This window comes from Heloderma suspectum, chromosome 2, assembly GCF_057233095.1.
Source record: "Heloderma suspectum isolate Gila_16-S chromosome 2, 16-S_ref, whole genome shotgun sequence".
Lineage (NCBI taxonomy): Eukaryota > Metazoa > Chordata > Lepidosauria > Squamata > Helodermatidae > Heloderma > Heloderma suspectum.
In genome coordinates, this window is record NC_139459.1 from 153065130 (window position 1) to 153083270 (window position 18141).

Here is an 18141-nt window from a genome sequence, read left to right on the forward strand (position 1 = left end):
ATGGGTTAGCTCATACCCTGGAAGACAGAAACAAAATTCAAAGGGATCTGGATAGACTGGAGCGCTGGGCAGAAAACAACAGAATAATAGGGATAAATGCCAAGTTCTGCACCTAGGAAAAATAAACCAAATGCACAGTTACAAGATGGGGGATATGTGGCTCAACAGCACTACAAGCGAGAAGGATCTTGGAATTGTTGTCAATCACAAGCTGAATATGAGCCAACAATGTGATGTGGCTGCAAAAAAGGCAAATGCTCTTTTGGGCTGCATTAATAGAAGCATAGCTTCCAAATCCCGCGAAGTACTAGTTCCCCTCTACTCAGCACTGGTTAGGCCTCATCTGGAGCACTGTGTCCAGTTCTGGGCACCACACTTTAAGAAGGATGCGGACAAACTGGAGAGGGTTCAGAGGAGGGCAACAAAGATGATCAGGGGACTGGAAACAAAGCCCTATGAAGAGAGACTGAAAGAACTGGGCATGTTTAGCCTTGACAAGAGAAGACTGAGGGGAGATAGGATAGCACTCTTCAAGTACTTGAAAGGTTGTCACAGAGAGGAAGGCCAGGATCTCTTCCTGATAGTCCCAGAGTGCAGGACACGGAATAATGGGCTCAAGTGACAGGAAGCCAGATTCCGGCTGAACATCAGGAAAAACTTCCTGACTGTCAGAGCAATACGACAATGGAACCAATGACCTAGGGAGGTGGTGGGCTCTCCCACACTGGAGGCATTCAAGCCGAGGCTGGAGAGCCATCTGTCAGGGATGCTCTGACTTGGATCCCTGCATTGAGCAGGGGGTTGGACTCGATGGCCTTGTAGGCCCCTTCCAACCCTACTATTCTATGATTCTATGAACAGAGCAGCAAGCCTAGGCATATTTGTTTGGGAGTAAGCCTCATCCAAAGACAAGATGACTTACTTGCGTCTAAGCAGGAATGTAGTGTCAAGTTCAGAAGGGCAGGGTCCCTTCATGACAGTCCCAGCAACACCCCCTTCTAAGATTATACAACCTCGTAAGATATACAGCCTTCAACTGGGATCCAAAAGCAGTGCAGCTGAGAGTAAGGCAGTGCTATGTCAACTAGACATCTGAGAAAAAATGCAGGGGTGTTAAAATCCTTTTCACTCACTCACAAACATTTTAGGTTTTCAGAATATGATACTCTATGGAAGCTTCACCATCTCAACTCAGCCCTCATGGACAGATGCCTTCTCATTTAAACAGCCTCCTGGCACACTCCCGTAGGGCCCCAGCCTTACCCATTAGCCTTCCCTAAGCTCCTTCATTATATCTCCCCCCTCCCCCTCCAACAGAAATGTCCACACACCCAGCTGGACTGAATTACACACACACACACACACACACATGCAGTGGTAAATTTGGAAATGCAGGAGTTCATTGTGACAGTCTCCAAGGGCAGCCCAAAAATGTCAGGCAGCTGTGTTGATCCATATCAACAAACCAGTTCTAGGCATTTTCATCTCCACCAGGAGCATGTCTTTGGTGAAGCGAATAGGTCTTAATCGCCTATTCCAGACTGAGTCATCCCAAACACTTTGCATTCCAATATGGAACAATATATTGTTGCTTGGAAAATTCATTCCCCCCACAGCTACAACGAGGATCGCAGCTGAGCTCAGAGGGAACAGGGAATCCCGAGGGGGGTGGCAGATGACATCAGACTCCCTGCTAAGGAAAAAGTGACGGGGCCTGCCTCCACTACACCACTGCTTCTAAGTAAACATGTTTAGCATTGGGCTGCATAGCACCATACAGAGCACAGCCAGCCGTTTCACACACTACTCGGTTAGGTTCGTCATGAATTCTTCAGTATGATACATGAATCACGATGTTGCGACAGCGTCCTCCTTATTTCATAGAATCATAGAGCTTGAAGGGTCCATTTCGGCCATCGAGTCCAAAGCCCGCTCAGTGCAGGATCCAGTTGAAAGCATCCCTGACAGATGGCTGCCCAGTCTGTGCTTGAAGACCTCCAGCGATGGAGAGCCCACCACCTCCTTAGGCACCTCCCTTTCCTCATCTGTGAATGGAGGCGGGTATTTGGAACCACGCACAGTAAACAGTTTTAATTGAGTTCAGCGGGCCATTCAAGGACGTGTGTTTAAGACTGCAGCTGCCCTGCTGGATTTATGCATGTTTTCTATAAAGTAAGCCTGATTTCATTCAATGAGATTTGGTCCCCAATAAGTTCCATCTGGCCTCGCTATTTATATCCCCCCCCCAATGCCTACGTAAAACACCCATATACTGTCAACCGAGGCGAACATTTTATGCGTCTGATGAAATGGAGCGGAGTCTCCGAAAGTTTACGTACGCCATAATAAACGCGTTGATCTTTAGGTTAAAGCACCGCACGCACCTTGGCTGTTTTTGCTGCGGGTGAATCGAGTGAGCGGGCACGAGAATAGGCACGCCTGCATGGAAGAAGAGCGTTGCGCTCCCAAGCAAAGCGGCAGACGTGACCACGCTGACTAGGCCACCGGATTCAGTTGGTTTTTACTCCTGAGCCAACAGCGCGCAGGATCGTGCCATCGGTTCCCGCCATGGACCTGCACCTCCCCGGCAAACATAAAGATCTCTCAGGTCCTGGCAAGAGCTGTTCCTGGGCGGCAGCCATTATGGGATGCCTGGCCCTTTAAGAGCTGGCTCCGCCCCCTGCTCTCTTTGCGAGTGTTGCGAGGTCCGGGCGGGCGTCCGGGCGGGCGTCCGGGCGGGCGGGCGGGCAGGGCTGCGCAGGTAGGCATTGCATCGGACGGAGGGGGGGGCAGGTAGGGGCCCCTCCTGCCGCCGCCGGACTGTGCACCTGGCCGTCCCCGCCGGGGCGCACCGGAGCCCTTCCCAGCTCCCCCGGGCAGAAGGCGGCCCCGTGGAGAGGCCGGGAAATCCGGGTTTTGCGGCCGGAGGGAACGGGGCCTTGCGAGCCTAGCGAGTTGGCTGGTTTCATCGCCGAAGCTTATGGGGGGAGGAGGCTGGCCTGCCGGGCGTGGGAGGCGAGCTGGAGCCCGGCCGGGCGTAGCGAGGCGCAGCTGAGAGCGGCAGGCAGGCGGGTCCAGGAATCCGAGCCTGCTCGAGGGGGGTCCTCCTCCTCCCGGTGTCTGCTGATACACGGTGACAGTGGGCGTCCGTGGGGCTTCGCTTGAGCCCGCGGGCAAGCCCGGTTCAGTGCCGAGGCCGGCCCTCGAGAGGAAGGGATCTCGTCTGAACGGGCACCGAGTTGAACTTCACTCACTGCTGAATAGCCACAGCCCCGTCCGGAATGTCGGGGATTAGGAGAGGAGAGCCGAACTTGGGTTTGCCCCTACTGAATGTATCCTAAACACAGGGATGCAGGTGTTTGCTGCATTCCCGCATGATACCCGTGTTTGCTGCATTCACATCTTTAACTTGTAGTTGTATGTATAAAAATGTAGAGTGTGAAGCGGCCCACAGTCTTGCAACTCCAATGGTGCGGCACCTTTCTCTTTAGAAATTATTGGTGCTAGTGTTCGTGTAGGAAGTGGATGGCAGTTATTCTGGATTAATTAATGCAGGGTACAAGGGTGTCATTTTATGTATGCTGCTCCAGAATGTCAGTCTTCCACCCCCCACAGTCTGCTGGATACGATGGTGCCTTTTGGAAATCCATCCTGCAACTGCGGGAAGAATTTGCCAGCCCAGGTTCTCTTGCCCAGTAGGTGGGCAGGAGGTTCATAGCCATATAACTTGCCATTGCTTCTCCTTTGCACAGGTGCGGGTCGTGTGGGTGTGGTGTTCTCCTAACACCTACCATGGCAATGAGGGAGCTGGTGGAGCCAGAGTGTGGGGGCTCCAATCCTCTGATGAAGCTGGCCAGCCACTTCACTCAGGACAAGGGCCTGCAGCAAGAGGGGCTTCAGGGGGCCCTGGCTTGGCCTCCCACCGCTCCTGTGGCTGAGGTGGTAAGTTTAACAAAGCTGGAGGACTGGTTCTGAGGTGTCCTTTGCTCTGTGATGTCTTGGGATGGGAGAAAAGCTTAATGGGGATACAAATGCAGAAAAGGGCAACCAGAATGATCAGGGGGCTGGAGTAATGCCTCTGTGAGGAAAGGTCACAACATTTGGGGCTTTGTAGTTTAGAAAAAAGGCAACTAAGAGAGGCTATGATAGAGGTGCATAAAACTATGCATGGTATGGAGAAAGCTCATAGATAGATAGATAGATAACACTCCTTATAATACTGGATTCCAGGTCATCTCATGAAGCTGATTGGTGGGAGATTCAGGACAGATAAAAGGAAGTACTTTTTCACACAGCGCATAGTTAAGCAATGGAATTCGCTACCACAGCATGTAGTGATGAACGCCAACTCAGCTTTAAAAAGGGAATTAGATTAATTCATGGAGGACAAGGCTGTCAATGGCTGCTTTGTCATAATGGGAATATACTACTTCCAGGGTCAGAGGTAGTATGGCTTTGAATACCGGGTCTAGGGAGCACAAGTAGGAGGGGGCTATTGTGCTCATATCCTGCTTGTGGGCTTTCCATTGGCATCGGTAGGTCAAGATGCTTGAGAGGGCTGTCTGATGTCATGGGGGGAGTTGCTGTGCTCCCCAAGCAACGTAGCCAGGGGGCATCTGCCCAACTTCATCACCGCTCCGGGGTTGGAAAAGTTGGCCTTTTTGCAAATCAGGTACTGTTCAGGGAGATTTAAACACTAGTTAGATGAGAATCCTACTCACTTTGCAAGAGGCCTCTCAAAAAAGGCAAGGCCTGATACTGCTATCATGGATTCACCACTTGCCCCATCTGAAAGGAGATGTATTTTGTCTTACCTACACTACTTCATCTTGTCTGAAATTGCTGTTGCACAAGTCAACTTGTCACATATGAAATTATTCTTTATCTTTTGGGATCATTACTCCATCACGAGATAACAGTTCTTTCTCTTCTGCAGGTGTCCAAACCTCTCGGAAGAGCCTCTGAAGATGAAGTAAGTCTTTCCATGTTGCGTTTTTCTGCCTTCCTCCCCTTCCCTGACCTGTTCTGTAGTGTTTCCACCACCCTTTGTGAGTGTGCTCGCATGCACACATTCACCTGTATATTCTCTGGCAGCTGTTGGCAGAGTTCCTGCAAGAGCAGAATGGCCCTCTGCTGTCGCGTGCCCCACAGACGTTCAAGATGGATGATCTGCTGGCTGAGATGCAGGAGATTGAGCAATCCAGCTTCCGGCAGGCTCCACAGAGAGGTAAGTATGAACAGGGGGCAGCAAATCTGTCAGGCAAGTGGTGGTGGTGGCGGCAGCACCAACTGTAGCTTCTTGTTTAGGAGAATGTGTCCCCTGAAAAGGGGGTGGGTAGCTTCAGTGAATTCAGGAAGAAGGGTAGGGAAGCAGATCATTCGGTGCACTAGCACTTCTCTCATCCTTGTGGCTAGTGGGATGCTTAGCACTCGGATGCCCATTCTGAATTCTTCCTATTTCCTGTTCCTCAGCTCCAGGGGTGGCCGCCCTGGCTCTGTCTGAGAACTGGGCGCAAGAGTTCCTTGATGCTGCTGACAGGACAGATGATGTTTCCGTGGATTATAATGAAGCTGACTGGTCCCAGGAGTTCATTGCGGAGGTTACAGGTGAGGCTGATGTTGTGAGGGAGTTGTCATTTCTCACCCTCCACTCTTACTTGGTGTCACTTATTAACCAGGCTTATCCTCTAGTGTGTTTTGCCTCATGTGTACATACCACTACCTTTTCAGTGTACTTTTTATGCATCTGATGAAGTAGGCTGGTACCTAGGGGTGGGCAGATTCCCTACCTGCTGGTCCGGGTGGGAATCTGCTTGCGGGGTGAGGCGATCTGTCCCTCCCCCTGGAATCCATCTGAGCTGGCCCCACTCCACGGTGATCCCGTGGAGCCAGCTGCCGGCTCCACATCGCTGGTGATACGGCTGGCTGCCATTGCTGTGCCGTATCGCCTATCGCGTGAAAAAACAGATGCAAATAGCGTAGTGGATGCCATTTGCGGCTGTAAAGCTTGTAGATTAACCTAAATGCAGCTGTAAATGGCTGCATTTAGATTAATCTAACAGCTTTACGGCTGCAAATGGCATCCACTACGCCATTTGCGTCCGGAGTTAGCCCTCGCTCAGCTAGCAATACAGCACGGCAATGGCAGCCAGCTGTATCGCCAGCAGTGCGGAGCTGGCAGCCGGTTCCACAGGATTGCCGCTCAGAGGAGCCAGCTCAGACGGATTCTGGAGGGAGGCGGAGGTAAGCGCTCCATTCTGCCATGGACTCCGGAGTCCACCACAGACTCATTGGGGTCCATGGCAGAATTCTCCGCCATCCCTACTGGTACCTGTGGAAAAAGTAAGGCCATAGTAGGTGGGGCTGTCCAGCAAGGTCCAGTATTGGTGGAATAAGTCAGTTTTCCTGCACCATATTGTATAGTACCTTGATCTTCTGGAAACCTCTACCTAACTTTTCTTTGGCAGTCCATTTTTTTTTTTTTTGGTAAGAATCCTTATTTATTCTAACCCCTTCTAATACTAAGGTTACCTAGATTTAAGCACTTCAGAGGAGTAGTTGTAGTAGTACGTTGCAGCAAAAACAACAAAGTCTTTTAGCACCTGAGTACTAAAAAAAATTATTATGCTATCAGCCAGTCAGTCAGATTTATTTGCTAAAAACTGTTGGTCATCACAAATATGCAATACAATCAAATTGAGATCCCCAGCACATTTGGACCCCATTCTGTAACTTAGATCTAATTCATTGGGCTGCAAGAACAAACATAGGGACAAATATATTACATATATAGTCTCTATCACCGACTAGGTAACAAATCGGAAAAGGACCCCTTTCAAGAATCTCGTTCAGAAACCAATCCCTAAGGGAATTATACAGATAACAATACAATATGTAATGGACACCTTTTTCTGGCCACAAATAAGCCTTCAGTGACTAGTTTCTACTTCATCAGATGTATAAAGGGTTATCCTCAGCTAGCATGTGCAGATTTTAAGCCATTTCTGATAAAATGTAGTAATGAGTTGTGGCACTCTTCTTCTAGACAAGTCAGACTTGCCATTGGGACTCTTCCTCAGTTGTTGTTGTCGTGGTGTTCTTCTGAATTTTTTCAGTCTGGTATTCCCAATCTGTTAGAAAATCCCTGTTGCTTCTCTTTCTCCTCCTTACAAATGGAGGTGTGGGGGATGGGACAATATCCCAGCTTGCAGATGATGCTAACTAAATCTATTATGGCTTTGCTACTGCATCTTAGCTTAACTGGCTCCAGTTCAAATAAGCACACCAACTTTAAGTCCCATTGATTTTAGTGAGCCATACACATCGCTAACTTTAATTAGGTCAGGGGTGATGTTTTTGCTAAGGCTAGCCGGACTTGGGGTGCTTCTAGATGGAGGGCTCCTAGTGGTCCTGATTAGAAGGCTTTGTGCAGCTATTCTATCTTTTTCTTCTTACTGGATTTTCTGCAGTAAGAAAAAAGATAGGAGAAGCAGTAAGAAAACAAGGGAATGTTATGAGTGGAAGAGGTTCTCATCTGTAAAATTCTGTGACTGAGGTAGGGCGATGTCAAGGTAAAAGCCTTTTCTGGAAGCATTTTTGGTATAAGACAGGTTCATGTGTTCCTATGTAATTCTCCTCAATGACTGTTGGTGCTTCTCAGTTGTGTACAATAGCTCATCTTTCCTCTATCAGGAAGGTCAATAACACACAGCTTTTAAGGCCTCTTTTCATTCCACTTCTGCAAAGATCCCTTGTCTGTGTCTCCTGCCAAGTGGGCAGAAGAATATTTGGAGCAGTCAGAGGAGAAATTGTGGCTGGGTGAATCAGAAGATCAAACACTGGCTGATAAATGGTGAGTACCTCTGTAGTTTCTTTCTATAGTAATATGGGTGCAATTTCCAATTTTACAGAATCTCACTGTCACCCGAAGTAGCACTTTCCAAGTTCAGAGTTGACAGATCCATTTTTTTTAATGAAGAAGTGATATCCTTTGGCAGTCCCAACAGTAGGCTTCAAGTACATGAGTGGTCTTCAGTTCACTATATTTTTAAAGGTTGAAATGACTTTTAGGATTGAGAGAGATTTCTAGGCCCTTGAAGCGCTCTGGGTTGTCAGTCCATGTTGGCCTGTCACATTGGCTAGAAGTACAGCATTTCCTTTAGAACAGTGCTCTCCCACTGCAGGGCCCCTGCCTGTCGGGAATGAATCTGAGCATGTGGAGACAGTTAACAGCTCAGACTCAGAATGGGAGCAGCCAGAACCAGGGGAGGCTCCCTCCCTAGTGAGCTCAGATATGGCAAGGCCTTCTTCTCCAGACCTTGGCACACAGATGGCTCGGCCTGAAGGGCCCCCCTCTCCTCCTCCATGAGAACCCAGGTCTTGGGGGAGGAGGAGAGTGAGGGGCGTGACTTGAGGGATGCGAGGGTCCATCGCAGAGCGAAGCGGGAAAGTTAGAGGTGGAGCTCAGACGCTCCTCCAGGTTGGCTATGTGTGACAGACTACATAGGAGGGAGCAACTGTAAGGGAGAGGCATCCCCCCTAAGCTAGTCTGGCCAGGAAGTTCTTGTTCAAACTACTGGCAACTTCCACTTTGGCTCCTCTATTGGTAGTCGTAATTGTGTGGAGTAGCTGTTTCCTTTGTAGCCTGAGAGTTGCCTAGAATTTGCATTTGTAAGGAACCTGGACTTTAACTAATAAAGTAGTGAGCCTGAAGCCTGGTATCTTGGAGTGTGTTGATTGCGAAGGGAGAGGACAAAGGAATGTGACACTGCCCATCTCTCACTATATATTATTCTCTCTCTCCTTCTCTGTCTCTGTATAAGATACACTTGAAGTGGGTCCCATATTGCAGGTTGGTGGTCAGGATGTTTTTTGGGTCCCCATGACATTCTTTTCTAGCTTGTTCTAGAGATTAATCACCTTAACCACCTCATGAAATACGTACTGAGATCTGGGTTTGAAATGCTTTCAAACCCAGAGTGGCAAAGAGTGTCGCAGCACCCTGACACAAGTCTGCCTGCAGCCATGTCTGCCCAGCCAGCTTCACCATCTTTACCCAAAGGGAATGGAGAGAGATGTTTATAGGGGAGCTGGGTAGGGAGTGGCATCCCCCCCATTTGGATATTGAGCAGCGGTACCGATGTGGCTTACTTTCCCAGATCTTCTTGTGGTATAGACTCTCTGCTAAGTCTGTAGAACCCTCTGCAAAGAGGGCTTTGTAATCAAAGCAGATAGTGAACTGTTTCTGTTCCTTTGGGTGTGGGTGGCTAAAGCATAGCCACCAGGTCTGAGACTCAGTGTTTTGGGTAGCTCTTGACTTCTCCAGCAAAGGGGTTCCAATCAGCTGAGGGCGCTGTGGTAGCACAGGGATTTCTCATGCTTCTCATATAGTAGTGTCATAGAAGCATGAGAGAGGTACTAAAAGAGAATTTAAGTTACTAAAGCGCAGCTGTGTGTTTGTGGGTCTAGGTTGGGACCACCGTATGGGCAAAAGATTCCCCACACACAACACATGCCGTGGTCCTGATCTAGATTGCCTCCTGCCATGACTGCTGTTAACTGAAGAAAAAAGATAGGCAAAAGGCAATCCCGTCATTAATGACTCATCTAGTTTGGGCCTAAGACACCATAGCTCCACCACCACACCAAATGCTGTGTCTAAAGTGTGTGATCCCTGATTGCCAGAACTCATTGGTTGCACAATGGATGTACTGCTGTACTCCCCCGCCCCCTTTTTTAACACCAGGTGGTGTGCATTCCAGCACATGGGTGAGGGAAGGAGGCTGTGGTGTTGGCAAGCTGCTTGGCACAGAGCATGTACAGACACCCCCCCCCCACCCACCCCCACCCCGGTATTTGGCAGAGTATGGTGCATTCACTTTAGGAAACTCCGCCTAGACTGGAGCAAGTCCAGGCTTGGAGATGTGACAGAACAATTTATTGAGTGGTTTTGCCAGGACGGCATCACCATTTAGTCATATATGCAGGTTCAGATTTAGCAACACCACTCAATCAAGCACACTAGATTAAGTACCCTATAATTAGATCGGGAATAGCAGTCAGGGACATAGATGTGCGCACACCCCAGGCACAGAGTGACTTTCTTCCTCATGGGGCATAATCATTGATAAGCACAGTATTTGGACAGGGATTTCTCCAATATCAAGTGCCACAACTTTGGGCACATCACTTTCTTGAGTAGATTTTGCCCATCCCAAGCTAGCCCTTCCAGGAGCCCTGATGGCATTGGCAACAGGTCATTTCGTTCTTTTGTATGGTTGTCCGAAACCAATCTTGACTCTGCGCAAGAGCCTTCTCCCCTCTTTTGGTTTATTGTCTTCATCAGACCAGAGTCTTTTGTCCCATTGTAGTCTTTGCTCAAACCCTATAAGAACCCTAGGCTTCAGTTCCACAGTGTTGCAAGGTATCACTTTGCTGTTGAAATCACTCAGGCCCCTGTCCCGGCCCCCCAAGGCAGGCATCTTTTACTGAAGTCACTTGGCTGTGTGACACACTCAGTAGCCCTGGTGGCGTGCGTTGGCTTTTGCTCTGCTGAAATCACTCTAAGCCGTAGGATCTGGGGTTCTGTCCAAGCCTCGTTAGACCCCTCTTTTCTACAGAGCACCTGCCCTGGCCACCCAGGTACCCACTTTAGCTGAAGCAGCGGCCTCCCTACTGCCTCCTTCAAGGGTCCCTTCCTTCTGCTGAAACCTCGGGAGTTTCCCTGCTCCCCAGCACTGTCTGCAGGAAGGCCTAATGAGATCCCAGGGAAAGGGTCTTTCAAGCCCTCTCCTATCTTCTGGAGGGCTTTCCTCTACTAATTGTAGCCTCCACTCCTGTACCTACTTATCATGTGCTTGTGTGAATGTGTAACAGTTCGGTCAATTTTTGAACCAGATCTTGGTTGGAAGCTGGACCACCTTAGTGCAGTCTTGCCCTGGTTGTCCAGTGGGAAGGACTGCAGCTAGGCTTCCTCTTTGAGGTCCCCTTCTTGTTTCCTCCTCATCCCCATTGCGAGCAAGCTAAACTGTCTGGGTTGATATGCAATGTGTCCTGGAGCCCCCTTCTGCACAGTGAACTTCTGATAGAAGAAATGGGAAGTGGCCTCCACACCAGGTGTTGGAAATTGGACTGTGTGTGTGAGTTGGAAATAAGTAACCCGAGTCTTGCCCTGACCTTTCATCACAGTCACCTTTTGGTGCAGTAACTGTGCACAAGTGACAAGGACTCCCCTCGACACACCACCCACAGCTAAAGACAAACCATGGGCACTCTTTTTCCCTCCCCATCTTGCAATCTCGCCCCCAAATTTCCCTCTCTCTGAGCAGCGTTGGAGCCCCCAATTTGCTTAGCTCTGACCTCTGCAATGTCCTCAGAGCCACAGTCTAGCCCAGTGCAAGCCTGGTGCTGCATGCATGTGTGCAGCCTTTTCCTCCATGCACCATGGCCCTTGGTTTAGGCACGAGTGGACTTTTCAGTGATTTTCCACCATGAACCTGGTGCCTGGATATCTGTACTCATTTTGCCTTTTGCTATCTGTCTGGGTGTGTTTGTAATGTATGAACTGATTGAGTCCCATTTCGGAGTTTACATGGTGCCTTTTGCCAACAAACGAATTCCCCAGAGTAACTAGTATGGATGTTATCTATTCCTGAGTGTTCAATAAAATCCCCTTGTTTTTGAACAGGGGTGTGGGTACGCGCACATGCATCATTGGGTCACCTCTGCTGGAATGTGCTATGATAAAGTTCAAAGGTCCCTTAGACAGGTGTATCTCTGAACTTGTGTATGTGCGTACACGTGTCTGGAAAGGAGATTTGGTAACAGTGGTGCTCAGCCTACAATTCTGGCTTAGTTTCACGGCAAGGGCTGGAAGGAGCACCTCAGCATTCTTTCTTGGTATTGGGCTAATCTAGAGTTGCAGCTGCTGCTTTGTCCTGCAGGGGTGGTGGGCTACTTAGAATGGTCTGCCCCCAACGGCTGGTGGATCTGGATGGTTTCCTGTTGGAGTTTTCAGCCAGCATGGCTGATGCTCTGGTCCAAGCTCTGGCTTCTCTGTGGGATGTGGAGCATACTCGAGTTGTTGACACACCATCACCACAAAGTGCCCTCTCTCACTAACCCTTTCAGCTCCTTGGTTTACCCATGAGCTGAGAGGGATGAAGCAGGTGGGACAATGGCTGGATAGCAGATGGTGGGAAAGTGAGTTTGCTGAAACATGGGTTAAAACTCTTTTTGGAACTTAATCTGTAGTAGTGATGACAGCAAAGAAGCAATGTCTTCCATGGCTGCTGTTTGGTGGAGCTTTTCTGAATGGTGGGGGGCTGTCTTCAACCCAGGCTGCAAAATGATCTGCTGAACATCAGGGGCCAGCTAAGCACTTCAGGGATACAATTGTTTGCCCCTGCCTTGCCTTGGTAACCGTTCGTGTCTTTGGAGGTGGCGAGGGGCCTGTTTAGTCCAGTTCTGTGGATTAATTTCCGTTTTGGGGGCTCAAGGATGTGGCTGAGGTGATTGAAGGGGTGTGTTTTACCACCTGTTTGCTTACCCTTCCTTGTTTATAAGATCTTGCAGGGGTGGGCTGGGGGTGACTGGCTGGGTTGCCTCCTTGAGAAAGGGAGTGGTCAGAGCTGACTTCGGGGGGAGGTTATGAGACCATTCCTTAAGCCTCGCAGGGCACGTAAGGCTGTACCAATTAGTGGCTGGTTGCCAACTGTTTGGGGAGGAGGGCAATGTGACTGCTAATTCTCTTGGTCCTCTCAGCAGCTTTTGATACTGTCCTCCATGACATCTTTTGGGAGCACCTCTCTGAGACAGGGAGGATGTCTACTTAGGGGCTGTTTCCATAAGGTGATACCCCATGGATTTTTTGCTGTGGTGTTCCACAGGGCCCCATTCTGCCTCTCATCTTGTTTGGCATCGACATGAAACAAATGAGCAAGGTCATCCAGGGATTTGGAGTGAGATGTCATCAGTAGGCTGATGCCACCCAATGCTATCTTTCCTTCGATCAGATACAGGTGTGACAGTGGATATGGAGTCTGAGATCAATAATGGACTGGATTAGGGGCAATACATTGAAGCTCATTCCAGATGGAGATACTGGTGGTAGGTGGCTCACCAGATCTAGACAGTGGTGCTTGACATACTCTGTATGGAGGCTGTACCTTGAAGGATCAGGTGTACTGTTACACCCAGCCTTGTGGTGTCTGTGCACAAAATGTCTCCCATCAGCTTAGGTTGATGCACAAGCTGCGACCCTGGCAGGACAGAGAGAACCCTGACGCTGTCATCCACACTGTGCTAACTTCTAGGTTAGACTAGTGCAATGTCTTATATGTGGAGCTACCTTTGGAGGCTACTCAGAAATCTCAAAAGTTCAGAATTTAGCTGCTAACTGCTGACATGGACCGAACAAATGGAATACATCTGGCAGTGCTTAAGACATCACTTCTGGAGAGCCTTTTTGGTGGTGGTGCTACACTGTCTTTGGAAATGCCTCTCCAGACAGGCTTGCCTGGCCCAGAGACTTTTGTCCTGTCAGTGGCAGGTGCAGAAGACCGGTTGTGTGTGTTTTTTTCCCCAGGCCTTTTAATGATTTTACAACTCATTTTAATCTGTACTTGATGCTGATTTTAGGCTGCTTTTTGGCTGTTTTTATTTTTTTATGCTGTTATTGAAATTGTTGTTCTTTGTTTTATTTTGTAAGCCACCCTGGGAGTTGCATTGCAAACTCTAGGGCAGAATATAAATGTAATAAATAAAAATCTAATATGTCCAATTACACCCCCCTCCTAAATACATGGCATCCTTTTAGCTTGTTTCTGTACCACCTTTTTTTCTTTCTGATCATAGGTATGAGGAATACCAGCCTGAAGATGATCTCAGGAAAACTGCCAATGATTTTCTCGCAAAAGTGGATGATCCGAAACTGAATGATTCTGAGGTAAAAAGAAGACTGGTGTTCTCATCACAGGGAAGTGGGCACACTTGTTAAATTGGTATGCTGAGTGAGGCAATGTGAGTGTGTGTGTGTGTGTGTGTGTGTGTGAGAGAGAGAGAGAGAGAGAGAGAGAGAGAGAGAGAGAGAGAGAGAGAAGGGGGGGATGTACGTACCTATTCCTGTGCCTCTCCTGTCCCTGAATGTTCATAGTTGGCTTGGCCTACAGATCGTTCTTTCCTCCTCCTTGGAAGGAGAGCCAGTCCTCATGTGATTATTTTGCCACGTTGTTTTCACACGGTATAGTCTTAAATACCATATTCTTAAGTAAAAATAAAAAGTATGACTTTTTTTTAGAGAGTGTGAGGTTTTCAGGCTTTTTTCCCTTCTGCGTATATAAATGTTGGGTTTTTCAATATGAAAGCACTCTCTCATGCGCATCACAGTGAGGAAAAACGATATGGTAAAATCACTTGGTGAGGGTAGAATGTAAAACCTGGTCCTGAGAGAGAGAGACAACAATCCATATTGCAGCTGGTGACAGATGGTTAGGTCAAGCCTTTTGGTCTGCCTTGACAGTTTTAGATGACGGCCTGGTGTGAGCTGGGTTCATTAAGCCTACCAGTTGCCTCATGAGGGGACTGATTAATGTTTTAACTCTCTTGATTTTCCTTGAATATGGGTACTTGTCCATCAGCTGGTCTGATGTAGTGGATAGAGTTTTGGACTTGGACCAGTGAGATCTGGATTCAGATCCCTGCTTAGCCGTGAAGCCCACTGCGTAATCTTAGGCCAGCCAGTTGGGTGGTTGTGGGAATAAAATAACCCTCACATACATTGTCCTGAGATCCGTGAAGGAAGGAAGCAAGCATGGGATTGAAATGTGACTGTGCCACACACATGCATGTGCACAGATACACTCTCCACGTGCTCTCACAGCTGCCCCTTTGCCGCCTTTGCACTCATTTGTTGTAGGACTACAGTCGTATCTTGAGGATTAGGGACTGGATGCCTCCAGGCAGGATCTGTCCCCCTGACTTCCTGTTGCCAATCCAGGAGAAAATGGGAGTGTGAAGGAGCAGCAGCAGGCCTTGGGCCTTGGCCTTCCACTCTGATCTTATTCTTGGAATTGCCTTCCAGGAAATGTGTTGCTGATCCTCTGCAATTAATTTACATGGCTGCCTTGTGAGTGCCCTGTGCTCTGGTAAAGGTATATGTGTCTCCTGCTGTCTCTAGGTTCCAGGCTAGTGCAGATACAAGAGATTACGAGAGTGTAAAGGCTGAATAGTGATGGTCTTTACCTGTGTCTTCTTTCTTCATGCAGTTCCTAAAGTTTGTCCGCCAGATTGGAGATGGGAGGGTGTCCATCGAGGCAAATCAGGTGACCATTACCCCCAGAGACCAGGATCAGGCAAAGCAATGGGCAACTGAGTTTATACAGCAGCAGGTAGGACAGGACTCTCAGCTGCTCAGGGCTGTAAGCCCCCTTGCAGCCTGCTCTGTGTAGCCAATACCCTCTTGGTGATGGTGTAGAACTGGGGACCAGAAGCATGAGCTCATACAGGGCAGTATGTAGTTTAGGAGCAGAAAAGAGACTTTCCAGTCATAATTCTGTCTTGGAGGCCTGACAGTTTTTCACTCTGATAATTGTTTTGCCCTCTCAGTATTGCTCACTTAGAAATGGGACAGGGCTGCACAGTTTATCTGTCTCTGAGGGAATAAAAGTCTCTTCCTGCTATGTTCTCTTCTTAGAACACATCCGAAGCCTGGGTAGATCAGTTTGCACACTCTGGGGACACACTCGGCCTGGATCCAGAGTTTGAGCAGGCCAAGACTGCTGTGGAGGTAATGCACTGCTGCGGAGGTAGGGCATAAAGCAGCCCCCCTGGAGGGAGACATCTGATGCATGTCTTTGAGGCAGTTGGAGGGGACCTGCTTTAGCTGCCCCCCCTCTTCTCTAGTCAGATGTGGATTTCTGGGACAAGCTGCAGGCTGAGTGGGAGGAGATGGCCAAGCGAGATGCAGAGGCCCATCCTTGGCTGACAGACTATGAGGATCTTGCCAGCTCCACTTACGACAAGGTACTGGTGCAGAGAGAATGCAGTTCCTCGGGCTCCCCCCCCCCCCCGCTTCTCCATCCCCCACATTTTCTGTTGGTTGTGCAACTTCAGATGGTGAGCAAGCAGGCACAGAATTCTCCTTTTAAGAGAAAAATGTAAGAAACCTTAGAGTGAGGAGCAAAGGTTTTTGTACTTCCACCCCTCCCCTTCTCCTATATACTGGTGTCTCCTCCCCCACCTTACGCTATGCACCTCCACCTCCTCTTTCTCCTTCCCCCAGACTCAGTGGAGGAGGTAAGCAGCCAGCAGTTAAAGGTTATTCCCAGGCTCCAGATGGCTACCGAAGTGCATCCTTCAGTGGCTGCCACTTCCTCCTCCCATATCCAAGGGAGGACTTAAGCCAGGGGTGGGCAACTTGGGGCCCTTCAGATGTTTTAGCCTACAACTCTCACCAGCCCTAGTCGGCATAGCCACTGCTGAAGGATCATGGGAGTTGTGGGACAAAATATCTGGAGGGCCACACATTGCCCGACCCTGAGCTAAACAGTGGGAGGGAAGCTTGCCTGCCGTAGGGATCTGGTGGGTAGGGAGACCCATTCCACCACTGCTGTCCTTGCTACTAGGTTTAGTTGTGCACTCAGCTGATTCTGGTCCAGGAGAGAGCAGCAGAGGTTTGTCGTGGGCAGTGGAGAAGGAGTGCTGATGACCTGTTCTGTCTTCTGAGTAAGCTCCTATCGCTTCCCACAGAGCTGAGGCTCGAATGCACCCTTGTCCAAGCTCTGGCCCTGAGTGGAACAGTGATTCATGATTCCATGAACAGTGGAATCATGGGGCTCCATGCTCAGCCAGTTCCTTTCCCCCGTTGGCCAAGTGCGCAATGCTGCCTGTGCCCTCTCACCTCCGTGATTCTTAGTTTTGAGACAGTGGGGTGTGTGTTCTGAGCTGCTGCAATTTTTCTACACATGGGGAGTGTACCTATATTGACAGTAGAGACTTTCTCCTACCTTATTGGACATCTCAGCTCCCCAGTTTGCAGCTGCAAACATCTTCATACAGACACTGTCTACATTATATCCAGCTTTGTTAACACAAAACTGTCTAGATTAATTCTCTCTCTCTCTCTCTGTTTTCCACCTACTGAAGAACCTGTGTGTTTTGCCTAAGGATGGAGACAGTTCTGAGTAATAGCTGGATTTTTTTTTTTTTTAAAACGTGGGATCAACCATTCTTTTTGCTTGTTTCTTCATCCTGCAGTCCTAGGGGCAGTCGTAGGGGCCACCTCAGTACTTGGTAGAGCCTAGTTTGAATATCTGCAGCCTCTCGCCACGTACCAGCTGTGACTAAATGCAGGCTCCATGGCTTCACCATCAGCCCCTCCCCCACCCCTCCCCACTTTGCTTTATTCACCACCTAGCCTGAAGAAGAGTCTGGAAAACTCAAAAGCTTGCACACTATTTTATGATCTTTTGAGTTGGCCTAAGAAAGATATTGCCCTAATATGGATTTTGGAAGAATGTCATATGTTTTATGAGTTGACAGGAGGAAGAGAGGGTAGTAAAAGTGGTAACTGGTTTATGTCCCCACCCACCCTTGGAATAAAATAACAGATGCTTTGTGTGGAGGCGGGGGGAGAGCATCTCTTTCATAACAACAGCAATAGCTTCACTCTCCTACCCTGATAGGGATACCAGTTCGAAGAAGAAAACCCTGTGCGGGATCACCCCCATGCTTTTGAAGAAGGGCTGAAATGCATGGAGGAGGGTGACCTCCCCAATGCAGTCTTATTCTTTGAGGCTGCTGTGCAACAGAACCCTGATCACACGGAGGTAAGTGAAGGAGGGAGTGCAGCTCTCCACACTTCTCCTCTGTTTGGCAGGATCAGGTCAGGTTGGGAAGCGGGTGACCTCTGTTGTCTGGCAGAGAAGGTTTCCAGCTGTGACCATATGGACCATGAAGGATGGCTGGTGCAGAGTTGGGGCTCTTCCCATCTCATACTGCTTTTCTCTCTCTGACCAAATAGTCGGTTTTAGCATAAGGAGCCAATTAGTATGAATGCTCAGAATAGCCATTTGACATTCGAGGAACTGACTGCCTTGCATGCTCTTCTGGAGGTCTCCACAAGTCTCTAGTGCATATTCTGAC

General features: G+C 48.9%; 1 protein-coding gene across 11 annotated transcripts in view; it reads left to right on the top strand.

Annotated features, from left to right (window-relative positions):
- PEX5 (peroxisomal biogenesis factor 5) overlaps positions 1-18141 on the top strand; it is a 41340-nt gene that overhangs the window by 13262 nt on the left and 9937 nt on the right. Inside the window, exons 1-11 of one of the 11 annotated variants that reach the window (XM_084835237.1) lie at positions 2736-2761; positions 3753-3942; positions 4937-4972; positions 5095-5227; positions 5473-5607; positions 7747-7852; positions 13855-13945; positions 15264-15386; positions 15692-15784; positions 15901-16020; positions 17682-17825. In XM_084835237.1, coding sequence (XP_084691363.1) covers positions 3793-3942; positions 4937-4972; positions 5095-5227; positions 5473-5607; positions 7747-7852; positions 13855-13945; positions 15264-15386; positions 15692-15784; positions 15901-16020; positions 17682-17825 — 1131 coding nt within the window. In that variant the 5' untranslated portion in view covers positions 2736-2761; positions 3753-3792. Of the gene's footprint in view, positions 1-2735; positions 3316-3752; positions 3943-4936; positions 4973-5094; positions 5228-5472; positions 5608-7719; positions 7853-13854; positions 13946-15263; positions 15387-15691; positions 15785-15900; positions 16021-17681; positions 17826-18141 lie in introns of those variants that run through there. The other 10 variants (XM_084835240.1, XM_084835236.1, XM_084835239.1 and 7 more) reach the window with 10 other exon arrangements.